This window comes from Urocampus carinirostris, chromosome 11, assembly GCF_059441175.1.
Source record: "Urocampus carinirostris isolate Australia breed hairy pipefish chromosome 11, RoL_Ucar_1.0, whole genome shotgun sequence".
In the NCBI taxonomy this organism is placed as follows: domain Eukaryota; kingdom Metazoa; phylum Chordata; class Actinopteri; order Syngnathiformes; family Syngnathidae; genus Urocampus; species Urocampus carinirostris.
In genome coordinates, this window is record NC_142359.1 from 13,236,721 (window position 1) to 13,251,906 (window position 15,186).

General features: G+C 40.8%; 1 protein-coding gene across 4 annotated transcripts; it reads left to right on the top strand.

Moving 5' to 3' along the window:
- The first annotated feature begins 200 nt into the window (after positions 1-200).
- LOC148356449 (uncharacterized) lies at positions 201-14,658 on the top strand. Of its 4 annotated transcripts, none has more exons than XM_088347734.1 (12): positions 201-350; positions 4,929-4,997; positions 5,139-5,240; positions 5,303-5,392; positions 6,770-6,853; positions 6,928-6,966; positions 7,033-7,077; positions 9,260-9,301; positions 9,382-9,486; positions 10,655-10,679; positions 10,744-10,826; positions 14,546-14,658. In XM_088347734.1, exons 1-12 carry the CDS (start codon positions 293-295, stop codon positions 14,557-14,559), a joined length of 756 nt encoding a protein of 251 aa, XP_088203860.1. In that variant the 5' UTR covers positions 201-292; the 3' UTR covers positions 14,560-14,658. The 4 variants fall into 4 exon arrangements, with proteins under 4 accessions (XP_088203860.1, XP_088203862.1, XP_088203863.1 ...); XM_088347736.1 differs by having other exon boundaries at positions 14,549-14,658; XM_088347737.1 differs by having other exon boundaries at positions 5,306-5,392.
- The last annotated feature ends 528 nt before the right edge of the window (positions 14,659-15,186 follow it).

The window sequence follows — 15,186 nt, forward strand, 5'->3', positions numbered from 1 at the left end:
TTAAACCATCACATCTGATATTTGCATGTTTTGGGAGGAAGGGGAGCCAGCAGGTGAAGACTCATCTGAGTTTGAAGGTATTGTAGTTGCTGCCAAATACCTAGACCGTGTATATTAGTCTATTTGTCCCTAAATTCCAATTTTTGTCGGTCTCTGCAGCCACCCCCTCAGTGTAGGAGAGGAAGGAAGGAAGTGCCGAAATAAGCAGGAGTGGCTGCTCGCCCAGCCTTGAGTACGATTTTTTTTTTGTGTTCCACGAACAACTCCGTCGGGTCCCAGGCGCACGGTCATCATGAAGAGCATCCCTGTCTTTGTCATCTTAATTCCATTACTTGACATCTTCACGCCAGGTAAGAGAATCAGCATTATTTCCTTTTTCTTTTTACCCTGAGCATCCTTCGGCAGGTGTCTCAAATTATTTTTTTCATGGCAGACATCGATGGAGTGATTGTTTGAAGATCGCTTGATAACAATACAGGGATGTCGAACTCAATTTGGCTCTGGGGCCAATTTGTAGCTTTGTTTTTCAATGTTCTGCTTAATCATTTCGCCTACATTAGTAACCAGGTTTAATCAAGGATGCCACGGGATATTTTCTAAACACAACACATTTATTCACAGACAAAGGGTAAACATGTTTGGCATTAAATGTTTTAACATGTTTACTTTTAAAGTTGAGTGAATGCAGTTTTACACCTGAACCAACTAACCACGCTTTACAAACTCAGCACTGCTCTCTAGTGGCCTCAGAGAGCATTTGGTTTGCATTTATTTTTAAAAATCATAACTTTTGATTGAAATGACCTAGAGTCTTGCTTCTTTTTGTTTTGACATACCAAGAAATTTATGGCGGGCTGGGTCAAATCATCCAATGGGCCAAATCTGGGCCACGGGCTGGATGTTTAACATGTCTGACCTAATATTAAAAAAAAAAAAAAAAAGATTTAAAGTATATATCTACAGGTCAATTAATGTTTTGGAACAACAGTAGGATTGCATACTTCATAAAAACAGGCTAGTTTTTACATAAATAGACAGAAAACAAAGAATTCAATTAGTGTTAGCTGTTTTTTTCTTTTTATTTATTGCTTCATTTATCAAACTTGCCCTTCTGCTGTGTGCATCTTTGCCACTTGGGGCAGTATAAAGCTAACAATAGGTCACACAGAATATTTCGTTGCAGAGGATAAATGATAAATGCTAGAATATTGTTTTTTACGTGTTTACAATTCTTATTGTCAACCACGAAAAGCATTTCATAAAGTATAGCCTCCATTTTTTTTCTTCCTGGGAACAGCTAATTTTAGGGAATTTGACGAACGTGATAAATGGGAGGTTTTTTTCATACGGCCTTGATTTGTCCATCCGAAAACCTCTCTTGCTTTGAACTATCAAAACAGACGCTCACAAATGATCCCTCGAGGGAGCAAGCGACAATGGGAATGGTCTGGGTGACGCAGAGGAAAAAGTCTCTTCATGTGTTTGTTTATCTTGTGTTTGCGCCGGCAAAAAGGGTTTTATCTGCTCTCCGCCGCCCAGATACAGTCGGTGATGCAGAGTCCGATAGCGCTGAGAACCAAAGCGTCGCCACTCTCACAGGGTATCAAATCAAATCCCTTCGTTGGTGAAATCGAGAGGAAATAACGTCTGATGCTCAGTATGCAGCTTTGAGTTCAAAGTCACCAATCTAAGAGGGGGGAAAAGCAAGTGATTTTTTTTCCTTTTAAATTGGACCCTGTCATCTGTCTTGTAGAGGTCCTCATAGCTGACAAATGTCGAGAAAGGAAGTGCAGGTTCCAAGGTCAGGGGACAACAATAGCGAGGAGGACAGGATGCAGCTTCAGTCTGAGACGAGGATGTCATTTGTAATGACAAGGAGGCAAGATTGAGGGATAATTTAAATGTAAAACAATTGTTGTCGACACGGAGTTTACAACCTTCATTTCCGTAAGAAACTAACATCTTGGGGCTGACCGGTTCATCGGGTGGCAGTCTTAATTGGCTGATTTTGACCCAAAACAATCAGCCTAATTGCTTAAACGTCCACAAGACGGAGAAGTGAATGAACCATTTTGCTTGCAAGAGCAACTAGCGAGTACAGTGGTCTATATTTGCTTTAATGGGACATATTTGAGGTATTTATGTTTGGTGTGGTTTGTGCCTGGTGAAATTGTATGCCTCACTCTGCATCTGCGGACGCTCAGCACGGTAATCGCTACATCCTAAATGAATTACCGGGTAATCATTTTTATGATGTAAAAATTCAGCAAATTTGAGGAAAGAAAATTCAAAATTGGTGAAGTTAACTGAGAAAGCACATCATCACTAAATAAATACAACTATTAAATATATTTTTAATTTTATATTTTCATCACGACAGTTGAGGCACAGCCTCACCTACCTTCCCTACTGCACAATACGGATTTGAAGTTTACTCAAAATTTAAAATAAGCATCCCTCTTTATGTTTTCCATATTTACATGTTCCATATATTTATTTTCATAATCTGCTGTTTTTGTTCCTGGTAAAAATCAGTATGGCAAAAGTCTGAAAAATGAGTAGGTCCGGCCTGAGCAAATGCACTGAAGATGAGTGATAAATTGTTCATTATCCGACCCCCAAAAAACGTTAAGAACATTAAACTTGTTTTCAATGAAACGATTACTTAATGGGCGCAAAAATATTAATAGCAGTTTGATTTTTCCTGGAGCAAGATGTAATAAGAATGTTTTATCTCTATGGACATATTGCTGATCCCTCTATTGCCTGTGCTTTGGCCACAAGAGTATATTGTTATACTTTTAAGACAGAGGCCTCCAATTTTGAGCCTGTTGGCACCAGGTATACAGTACCCTAACAAACCCTTGGTAGCTCACGGACAAGTTCTGTAACCAGCGATAGGTTATTGTGATTTTTGGGGAAATTTGATTTCTAACTGACATGTTTTAGTGGTTGACTTCTAATAATTACAACCTGGTAATAACATTGTAAAACATAGTAGTAACATAACTTAATTTAGAAATGTACATCAAATTGGTATCCGTTTGTGCCAATCGGTAACAAAAGTAACACTCCGCTTCAAAAAGGTTACTTTTAGTTATTGCCTACAGAGGATAAATAAAGATATCTGTTAACCAAAGGTAGGTAAAACCCAGAATTTTGTTGTCTGTTAACATTGTCCCAAAGAAACTTGTATGTTGAAAAACTGATACTTTCAAGCACTCTTATCTCAAGGCACCACTGTCTTAGTATGCAATATACCAATTATTTTAAACTCAAGTTTGGCTCTGGGGCTGGATCCAGACTTTGTGTTCTCAGGCTGGTCGGATCAGTAAAAGAATGTCATCTTAAAACTTGTAGCTTACCGTAGTTTTTCCAGTATTATGCTTCATCATTCAGCTTACTTTAGTAACCTACCCTACATATTACAATCATGGATGACAAAGGATTTGCGGGCCAGCCTGATGTCTTTGGGCATGATGGTCACTCTCTTGGCGTGGATGGTGGACATGTGTGTGTTCTCTAACAAGCCCAGCAAGTAAGCCCCGCCCAATTCTTGCAGGGCCATGAAAGCAGAGCTCTGGAAGCGCAGGTCAGTCTTAAAGCCCTCGGCGATCTCGCGGATGGAACGCTGGAAGGGGAGCTTGCGGATCAGAAGTTCAGTGGACTTCTGGATGCGACGGATCTCACGCAGGCCGACTGTGCCTAGCCTGTAATGATTTAATTTCCCCCTTTGTTCCTGCTCTGAGACTTTGCTTGAAAATGCTGGTGTACTGGTGATCCCAAGAGCCAAGAAGAAATCTGAAGGTTCGAGGGCGTTCTCCATTCGGACCCCAGTGCTGTGGAACGCCCTGCCCTCTGAGATACGATCTGCAACCTCAATGGAACTGTTTAAATCTAGGCTTAAAACACACTTATATTCTATAGATCATGAATGATCTATAGTTTATGTTGATGATGTTCGTGTATTTTCTGTCGAGGCCCTTGCAACATCCATTGTAGCCTGGTCATCCTGGATTACCACATGTGCAGGCCCTTCTTAAGAGTTCTTAATTTCTTCATGCTGAGGTTTTGAGTTTTTTCTTGACCTTATGTAAGTTTTAGATGAGGGCATGGTGTAGTAATAGTCTGTAATAATGATAAGAGTCTTTTGAGACTTCTGGTGATTAAGGACTATACAAATAAACATGACTTGACTAAGCATCTACTGTACATTTATTAAAGGACACAAGGAAAAAAATATTTTAAAGTTTGGCATTTAATGGTTTATTTTAACAGTTGAGTGAATGCAGTTTTACCCCTGAACTCACCACGCTAGACAAACTCAAATGGGTGTTTTGTTGTTTGTTTGTTTTACTTTTTTGTCATACTGGTATGAAATGAATAAAAAATGAAATATTAAGTTTTAGCAGTGTATGGGCATTATGATAACACTACATCAGATCAAACTACTTGGCTCTGAAATGAAATGATCTGCATTTATATAGCGCTTCAAGTCAATGACTTCCCAAAGCGCTTTATAATGTGCTCCACATTTCCCAATAGCGGCCTTGTATTGCAGCCATGTAAGACGCTAACCTGCTTATTGGTGGTATTAGGGGTTCAGTGTCTTACCCAAGGACACTTCGACATGTAACACGGACGAGCCGGGATTCGAACTGGGATCCCTTGATCCCAAGACGAGCGCTCTACCTCCTAAGCTACTGCCTACTAAAGCGAAGAGTATAACCTATTTTAAAAATCATAACTTTTGAATGAGACTCACGTCTTTTTTTTGACAAACTCAAAATTTGTGGTGGGCTGGATTAAATTATCCAACGGGCTGGATCCAACCCACGGGTCGTGTGTTTGACATGAATGCATTATACATTTTGGGTCTGATGCTACATTACCCATTTCTGTTTCTCCTTGTAATTTATTCTTCAAAGTGTCATCAGATGAAATTGCCGGGACGCAGAGTCCAACGACGGTCAAGGTCGTAGCAAAAAGCCAGCATGGTAAATCCAGTCATCATCCTTTTTTTAACACATTTTTGTATCATGTATTAGTGGAATATATTTTTATTTTGATGTAATTATCAGTTCATAACACATAACTTTTGCCTATTTGTTTATGTGTCTTCACGTATCCCTGTGCAGCACCAATGGCAACTGCAGCCCCAACTATCATTGCGGTAACGAGTAGAGCAGTCGCCAGGGTGACACCCCCTTCGGAAACCACCAGAAAACCTGCAAATAGCAGTAAGTGCATCAAAAAACTCAAAAAGGTGACATAGTATTTATATGCGTTCTTTTTTCTGCAGCAGAAACAGTCATAATGGCAGCGACAGTTGCGGCAACGACTCCTTCGCCGATATTGCCGCAGCCAAAAGCGACATCGACAGCAACAATAGGTACTGTACATTCAGGACTACAAGCAAAAAATCTTTGCAAGGCGAGTAGTGGCAAGGGTGTACTGTACTGACTAAAATTCAGAAACCTGTACTATCAGATCAGCCTGTCACATGCTGAGCCATGCAACTGATCTTAAGCTCTCCCATCCCTTGCGCATATGACAACGTGATACCAATAGTTTACCTCCTTTCTACTGTTACATAAAAAAATCAGGAGAATCAGTCTTACAGCCCTACAGCAGGAAAAAGGTCATCCTGACAAATTGAAAACAAACTGAATACTGTAACATCCGGACTGCAAGCTGCCACTTATGTTCTTAATTTTAACACTGCAACTTAAAATACAATCTGGCTCATTCCTTCCCCCCCATACAATCACAATAGTCAGCACACATACTGAGGCCTTTGACTGATCTTAAGATCTCCCATCCCTTGCGCAGATGACAAAGGGATAGAGAGGAGACCAAATATTGCTACTTCAAACATTTAAAAAGAAATTATACATCCCAACACAATCTACTAAGAATTGGTACACGATAATTATCAGGTTGACCGTTATTGTTCTGATGAGAGCCTAATAAAATGTCACAGTTTTCGGCCCAATAGGAAAACTATGCCCGATCCCTAGTTTAGATCAGAGGATCAGAGGTCTCCAATGTGGTGCCCACAGACAGCTGAATGTCCACGGACCTGTTCTGAAAATAGCTCACCAATGCAGGGTTTTTGTGTTTTTTTTTAGTTTTTTGTTTTTAGTAATACCCTAGTAACGACATAGTAATATCATAAGTTCTTATTTTAGAAATGCATAACCAAACGGGGCTCTTTGGGCCATTTCGTAACAAAACGTAGCCCTCAGCTTAAAAAAGTTTGGAGACCTCTGATTTAGATGGATTTTGAATCAGATGACAGTACTTGTGTAAAAGATTACTAGCATTTATGTATAATGCTTTTTTATGCCATAGTGGCAATACTTGGTCTCCTCTCCCATCTTTTATGTGCACAAAGGATAGGAGAGCTTAAGACCAGTCGCATGGATCAGCATGTGTACAGGCTGTTGTGATTGTACGGGCTACTGAATTGTGGTCAGTACAGTACGTAGAGTCTTGTTTTGAGAGTGTTTTTGTTTCACTCCTGCGTATAGGTTAATGCCAAGTAAGTAGATATTGTCTGCTGCACTAGTTGATTAAAATTGTATCCGCAGCTGTCTGTCACACTTATTTTTCCAAAAATGTCATGTCATCGGACGTGAATAAGTTCATTTATATGGCTTGTACAAAATCTTAATTGAGTGTCTTCCTATAATGTGTGCATGTGCCTTATAATCAGGTGCGCTCTGTAGCCTGGGATTTACGGTACCATTTTTTGGGGGGGGGTCAGCGTCAACAGAAACCGCTTCAAATCACAGCAAGCACCTGACGAGCATCGGCTCCCCGACGGATTTCATGACTAAACAGACTCACGGTAACTGCGCAAAGAAAACGACTGCATGATTCATTTGCACGATACTCACATAATTGCGATTCGGATATCTACAGGACCGGGCCCCACCTTGGCGACGCTCCAACCTGACGAGGGTAATGTGGCATCGCTTTGATCACGATCCTATTTTCCTTTTCGACAACTGCGTATTTCCTTTTTAGCCACGCCTCGGAACGAGGCGGGCCGCACCACAGAGAAGAGTCCAAGTAAGTCGTCGAAGCCTTAAAAAGCATCTTTCGAAATTTTTGACCCAGGCAGGTGACAAACCTTTTAAAATATTTACTTATTCCCAAAAAAAAACCTGTCATTTGTTTTCTTTCACCACCCAGAAGTTTGTCTGTGGGGTTTTATTCCAGAATAGCACAAAATAACATCAACCATTAATTAACAAACAAACAAAAAAATCAACATTAGGTAAAATTGACATTAGGACAATTTAATATTGATTTCTAAAGGGACAGTGCATATTTAGCGTCTCCAAGTCAGAAAAAAACTTTAATTTGTGGAAGAAACAAACAATAATCAAAAATACCTGTCATATAAACCTCCATTTTTTTCAATATACTCGTAAGTGGAGATGTTAGCTTTAGGGAACTGGTATAATTTAGGATTTTAGTACTCATTTTCAGTTAAACGACACAATTTTTTGCCTTTAACAGAAATTACTTTATTTTACTTTACAAAAATTAACATATGGTAGTTTTTGGCAATTCTTACGGCTCTGGTCAGTTCCAGCCCAAATATTTTCTTCTTATTGAAAAAGCATGCGCCTAGCTTGTATTTTGCTTTTTAGATCAACATTATAGATAGATAGATACTTTATTCATCCCCGTAGGGAAATTCACACTTCCAGCAGTATCCTTGTGTTGAATATAAAACAATAATAAAGTAAAGGGAATATAATACATAAATACCCAATGTAACGTGTTGATACAGATTAAAGTTATACTATCGGTTATGAATGCGCCATGTAGTTAATAAGAAGCCCCTTATGTGTCATTTTAAGAAAATCATCATTTGGTTTACAAATTAGCTCAGTTAAGGGTGGCTTGGACACATTACAACTACTCAGCAATGCAAATCCTAGCTGCTAATGCTAGGTGCTGCATCGGTGATACAAGCTGTTAATGTTAGCTTTTGTGAAGGACACAAAAGATGATAGGTCTGGGCAGTGTGGCCGAAAATGTCCATTTTACCATCCAAACTGGACGAATACGATTTTCATCAATTAGAACCTCATCTCATCTCATCAGCTGCACTGCTTATCCTCAGTAGGGTCGCGGGGGTGCTGGAGCCCATCCCAGCAATCATCGGGCAGTGGGCAGGGGACACCCTGAACTGGTTGCCAGCCAATCGCAGGGCACACGGGGACAGACAACTCACTTGCTCATTCACACCTAGGGACAATTTTGACCGGCCAATTCACCTGAAAATGCATGTTTTTGGAATGTGGGAGGAAACCGGAGTGCCCGGAGGAAACCCACGCAAGCACGGGGAGAACATACAAACTCCGCACAGGAAGTCTGGAGCTGGATTTGAACCCACGCAGGAGGTTCCCATGACATGAACTGTGCCGCACAAGCGCTAACCACTGCGCCGCCGTGCTGCTCAATTAGAACCTATGAAGCTCAATTATAAATAATAAACACTGTGCAGTGTTGATGGACGACAATCTTCCTCTCTTGTTATCCATGTGTTTGTCGAGATTTGGGTAGAATCAGGCTGGAGATTACCTACTTCTCGAGAAGTTGTTTAGTGGCAGAATATTCTGGACACCAGCGTGGCAAAAGTGTGCAAGTTACATTAGAAACAAGCTTTTTATGCTTTTTCTAAAGCATTGCAAAACTACTGTTAAGGTTCTTGGTTGTGTTTCATCGTTTGATCAATATCTTCCTGTGGTATTGTTGTTGTTGGTTTCTGACGTAACGCACTCCTGCGGTTAGCACAAAATATGAAACTATGTCCAATGTTTAAACATTTGTTTGAATTGTAGTCTTCAAAAGTTTAGAATATTGTAACTTTAAATATTTTAAACGCCAACTTCACATTCATATCTTGTGCAAAATCACCACCAATTGAAATTCTCAAATTCCTGCATGCAATACATTTCACAATGACGAATTATTTTGACCCTTGAGAACCTAAGAACCCTTTTCTTCTGAAAATTGTGACCCGTGGGTTCTCCAGGGTTAATTAATTCGATTTATTGCCCAACCCCTGTAGTCGCTTATAGTGGCAGTCGTGTTGGCGATGCTTGCTGCTAATTCTAACTTTGGCGACAATCTGCCGTGAATACAGACCAGAGACACACATACCTTTTAATTTTATTATCAATACATCACCTTATGTTGTTTTGAAACAATTCTGACTGTGATTATGGTTTGGAAGGTCCTCAGAATGGCAGTGGTGACAAACAGGTGGCAAAAGCAGGTGAGGAACAGGGGTGATGGAAACCATGCCAGGCAGCTATTGGGCTTGGCTAACAAGAAGATATTATTTCTATTTTTCAGCTTCAGACAAAAGACTTTGGTGGATCGTGCTGCCCATCCTGCTGGTGGCGTTCGCTGCCCTCATCATCCTCAAGTTCAAATGCAAGAAGATCCACGACCACACGGGTACGCTAGTGGTGCCAAGACCTTTATGTCATAAGCATTCATACGGGTGCTTGAAATCAATAAAATGCTCGAGTTTTAATGTTGTGTTTTCAAGGTTTGAAAAGTGCTCGAATTTTTGGTGAAGTGCTTGTAAATGCTTGAAATTGTTGCCATGTCGAGGTTTTGAGTTTTTCCTTGCCTTCAAGTAGGTTTTAGATCAGGGGATGGTGTAATAATAGTCTGTAAATTGCAATAGTTTGTGGTCTGTGCAGCCCTTTGAGACTTCTTGTGATTACGGGTGTCACTTGACTTGACTACACATTAAATTAAGAAAAAGAAAACTTAAGAAGTATTGACTTAGTTTAGCTTGCACCCACCTTAAATACATCGCTAGTGTTGGGATCAAAATCATAATGATAACAACAATTGATCCATAATTATTACAATTATCAAAATAATGATGTACTATTTCTACTTTAAATAGTACTGGAGAAATTGGAAAACTAGCTTTTGGGAGTCCTTTACAAGCGCTTGAATTGGGCCATGAAAAGGATGGACGAACCCTGTCAACATGTGCTTAAAAATGACGCCGACATTGCTTTGCAGTGGCTTCACTTTGCCATTGCATTTCTTCTTCCCTTGTGATTAACGGCAGCTGGCATAAGTTTGTATGGCATTGTCCTATGAAACAGCATGCAACACTTTACAGGACACAATATATACAGTATATATATATATATGTTAGTGCAAGGATTTTGTATCAATTATATACATTTATTATGGTCCATGCTGAAAATTAAGGTAGTTTTCTAGTGGTTAATTGTGTACTGGCAAATGTAAACTACTATATTAGTGTCATCTTTACCCAACATCTGTATGGGGAGAGATTCGTCTTCAGAATATTTACACATGTTCAGATCTATAAATACATTCACGATTTACTCATAATCTAAAAATCATATATCTCGATAATTGCACATGCAAGATCAAAAATTGCTTATGGAAATAGCAGATATATTTGTGGCTCTGCAACATGCATGATTCACACTGGATTTTTTTCTTTTCATGGTTCTGGAGATATTTGAAAATTGCCTTTGAAAGTCTTTAAAAAGTACATAAATTTCACCATGAAAAAGGTGTTTGAATGCCGCATCATGTTTGATCCACAATCATTTTCCTTTGTCAACAGAGACTATGGATACCGGCACCGAGAAGTAAGTACAAAACTTGATAAAAGCGTCAAAGCAGCTATGTGACGCCCCCTTTTTGTGTCCGAAGCGCGTCTTTCCAGAGCCGCCCGGAGAGCACCAAGGACGGCGTCATGCTCCTCGGCGTCAAGTCGGCAGGTGACGAGGAGAACGGTAAGCCGTCTGGCTGGAAGCGGCTGGCTTTAAATATCTTATTGTGCCGCTCTCTGGCTTCGGGGCCGGGCGCGGGAAGGTGTTTCCTGCGATTTGGGGCAGCCGGCAGCAGATAGACACTTCCTAACATAAACACCGGTTTGTTTGGGCTCAAGGCTATTGTGTGCCTACCAAATGTCATCGAGGCCCAGGCCTGCAAAAACACACACACACACACACACACACACACACACACACACACACACACACACACACACACACACATGAGTGTTTGTGTATGTGTGCGTGTGGGCTATGTACTATTGTGTGTTTCTACAGCGGTCCCTCTACATACAAGCTTAATTCATTCCAGGATCATGCTCTTAATTCGAATTACTCGTGAACACACGCAATTTCTTTTTTTTTTTGCGTGTTTCACTTTTCATTCATCACTTCTTTTGCCCTTTTAGCTGAAATCGCAAAGCTATCATTTTAAACAGGTCTTCCAAAAAGACACTTATCCAAGGAGATTTGTCTCTCCATCCTCTTCAAAATTTTACGGAAATGCGTTGGGCAGGGGTGTCAAGCTTTTCAGAAAGCGGGAAAGATTTGGTAATCTGAAATTGTGTTCGGGCAGAGCATTCAGCTTGGCATTCTTTGAGGAGTCTTTAATGAATTCGCCCTCCGTCAAAGGTTTGCAGTGCTTGGCGATCAGTCTTGCGTTCTTGTAACTCGCCTTTGTAGTATTTTTATTTAACCCGTAGTGTCTCCTGAAAAAGTGCAGCTTTGCCTGTAAAACAGCTTCCAGTTGTTACACTTTTTCACAGCGTTCATTTCGATTTCGCTTGTTATAGTAGTGTCTGAAACCCATGACAAAAAGTTACTGGACAGCAAGGCAGACAAGTCTGAAAAGTTGCCTGCCCAGCCATAAAGTTGCCTGCCCTGTTTTTCACAACAATAAGACGACTCATCGCAAAAAAAACCCAAAAACATTGTTGCAAAGTGTTAAGGATTGATAATCAGAATATAACACTTTTAAGTTGATTATAAATCTGCTTATAACCTTCATTGCGTGTGTATGACATTGCTGTTTTCCATCTGCCATCAGTATGTACCTGTATTTACTCATCTTCATTCATGCAATGTTTTTTTGTTGCGTCGTCTGCTACAATCCATGTGAACTCCTCTCTCCACAATGCTTTTAATGTACGTTTACGTTTTGTAGCGTCATTAATTTTGTTAGCTCCTTTTGAATATTTCTTCTGGGGTTAAGGTTTTGGCTTGATTCCTAACCACTTCTCCATTTTTCTTTTGCTCTCTGTGTGTCTACTTTGGAAAATGATATGCAAATGCACGATCTTCTTACGCTCGGGAAAGTCCGAAAGCGCGAAGTTATTCAATGCAGGCTTCTGATTGGCTGCCGAGAATGCACATTGCCAAACGAACCGAAATTCAAACCGAACGAAGATTTCGAAAACAGAATAAAGCAAACATTTGATTTAAAAAAAAAAAAAACATTTTTTTTTTTAAGTTCTCGAAAAAGTTGTCGGCCACCCGGCGGGAGACGTTTGTAAGTTGTACACCCGAGGTAAAAGATGCACGCTCGGGCGTCCGGGCAGACGTTATTCCAGACACTGGTTATAGTCAGAATATTTCATCTGGCAGTGCCTCTTTATAGTATATTCTTTGAAAACAGCCACAGTCTCATGGAAAATTAGGCAGACACGATTGTTTTGGATTTCGGTGAAAAAGTATTCCAATTTCTACTTGTCTTGGAAGCGGCAGCCCTCGTAGTCAACTTTCCTTATTTTATTTACAGTCACGGTGTCGGAAATGGGTTGGGCTAAAATTCTCACAGAAAGCCATGGGCAAGGTGTGGCCTAAGGACTACTGCCACCATCTGGTGAAACAGGTTTTTTTGGGTCAAAAAATACTGCAGTCAAAAAACTGCGGGCCACATATTATTAATTTTATGACAGAGGCCGGTGGTCCAATCAAAATTTGATCACGACCGTAACTGGGCCCCATCTTGGACTTTGGACATGCCTGGCGTAAGGCATGTGTCATTAAAGAAAGCTGTTAGACGACCAGTTGCCACTTTCTTAGTGTTTTTTATTTATTTTTGAAAAAAAACAAGAAGTTCTTCCCACTTAGCAAGCACCTATCTAATCTCCTTTGTAGAAGCTAGCTTCTCTAGTGAGTCCTCCTCTTTACTGCTTTTTTGCAACAGGGATATAACCTTCCTCAAAAATGATTGCAGCGATGTGCTGCATCAATTCTTCCGCGGTTTTGTGATCAGCCTTGCTCTTCCCAATTGTACTCTTAGACTTGGTCACTCAGACAAGCCGTGGTTTTGTATTACTTGTTGCTACATTCTTTTTTTCTCAGACACCTTCCAAACGTTACAAAAAGGAGTTTCTATCAAATGTGAGTTTCAATCAAAACAAACTTGCAGGTACTCTGTGGGTATACTCAGGGGCACGGAATCAGGCGCATGCGGAAACAAGAACGAGCTGACGGCAGTGAGTGTTCACGAGCGGTCTCTAGTGGTAGCCTCTGGGACTGCTAGTGAACTGGATTTTCTTTCTTAAACCGTTCTGTAAATGGTAACTGGTCTGCATTAATATTGAGCTTTTCAAGTCACTGAATACGTCCCAAAGCGCTTTACAATATGCACACTGATTTCTGTCTTTTCTGTGTCCTTATTCATGTGACTGTTTCTATTGTGGCATCTGTGTTCGTTTTGTATATTTGAGTGTTTTATTGTGAATGTTTGTGTAACTTGTATTTCTTTGTCTTTGATGACACTGTATTCTGGTGTTTGTCTGTGTGTAGGTGTGAATTCTTAGTGTGTTTTTGGTGTATATGTGTGTACGTGTTATGTTTCTTTGACTTTGTTTGCACCTGTTGTGATTATTAGTGTGTAGATGAGTATTTTCCTGCTTATAAGTGTGAACTCTTTGTGGCTTTCTTACACGTCGTGTATGTGTCTTTGGGTCTGTGTATCAGACATGCAAACATGCGCATGCATCTTGTGTGCTCGACATTTGACATGGCCGTAAGCCTCAGAGGGAAGTTGACTCATTTTTTGGGAATTCCGAAGAGGAAGTTAAGTGTTTACGCCTTCGCTAGAGCCAAATTCTTTCGGATACACAGTTCAAAATTCAATCTCCACGATCTCCAGACAGATAAAAGATCTCATCTCATCTCCGCTGCACCGCTTATCCTCAGTAGGGTCGCGGGGATGCTGGAGCCCATCCCAGCAATCATCGGGCAGTGGGCAGGGGACACCCTGGACTGGTTGCCAGCCAATCGCAGGGCACACGGGGACAGACAACTCACTCGCTTAGTCACACCTAGGGACAATTTGGAGCGGCCAATTCACCTGAAATGCATGTTTTTGGAATGTGGGAGGAAACAGGAGTGCCCAGAGGAAACCCACGCAAGCACGAGGAGAACATACAAACTCCGCACAGTAAGGCCGGGAGCTGGATTTGAACCCACTCAGGAGGTTCCCATGACCTCAGAACTGTGCCGCACACGCGCTAACCACTGCGCCGCTGTGCTGCCCCAGATAAAAAATTATTTCGTTCAATACCCAGTTTACGTGCCGGATTAGATATAAATTGCTTTGCATCCCTTCTCAACGATCAAAAGGGCCTATTGTAGTGCCCTCAAGTGTGGATTTGTGAAACTGCAAAGAATCTGACCCTTGTGTTTTTTTCGCTCTGGTGTTGCAGCAGCTGCAAGATGAAGGTGTGAAGAAGGCTTCTCGACTTTTTCATGTTGACCATGCAGGAGGCTGTACCACCTTTATCCGCCGGGGAATAAAATGTCACCATAAAAACAAAAATGACTTTGAGTCTTAATTTCGAGGTGTGCTGGAAAGGTAAGGCCAATTAGAAGTGCATCCTTATCTTGCTCAGTTTATTGACTCCTAGTTAAAGGTAAAACCGGGGTCATTCCAGTCCGAGCCCGACTAAATAACTTGATTTGAGGGACCGAGCTCAAAGCAAACCCTAAATTTCACATTTTATTCGAAAGGACTCGGGAGGAGCTTAGGGAATTTTGGCCGACTTCCCGAGTTTCAGGGCGGGCTCGGGTTCAAGATTTTACCTGTACCCTCAATCATAAAGACCCTTTCATAGCCTACTTGACATCACAATCGAAGATGGAGGCAAAACAATACTTAGGCTGGTTAGAATAAAGGCAAAAGAAAAATGTCATAGCTGCTATTTCTCATGTTGTGTGTTTGTGTGCTAGAATCTAATAAAAAATTGATAGTGATCGTAAATTGAAGTTAGAGAGGATCCCAGCAGAAACTCCTGATCAAAGAAAAAAAATGAAGTTTGTGGATGCATTTAGACGAAAAGATTGGACC

Coding starts and splice junctions, on each gene's coding strand:
- LOC148356449 (XM_088347734.1), top strand. CDS start 293: ATGAAGAGCATCCCTGTCTTTGTCATCTTAATTCCATTACTTGACATC. Junction 7,078..9,259: donor CACCACAGAGAAGAGTCCAA/GTAAGTCGTCGA, acceptor ATGGTTTGGAAG/GTCCTCAGAATGGCAGTGGT. Junction 9,487..10,654: donor GAAGATCCACGACCACACGG/GTACGCTAGTGG, acceptor CTTTGTCAACAG/AGACTATGGATACCGGCACC.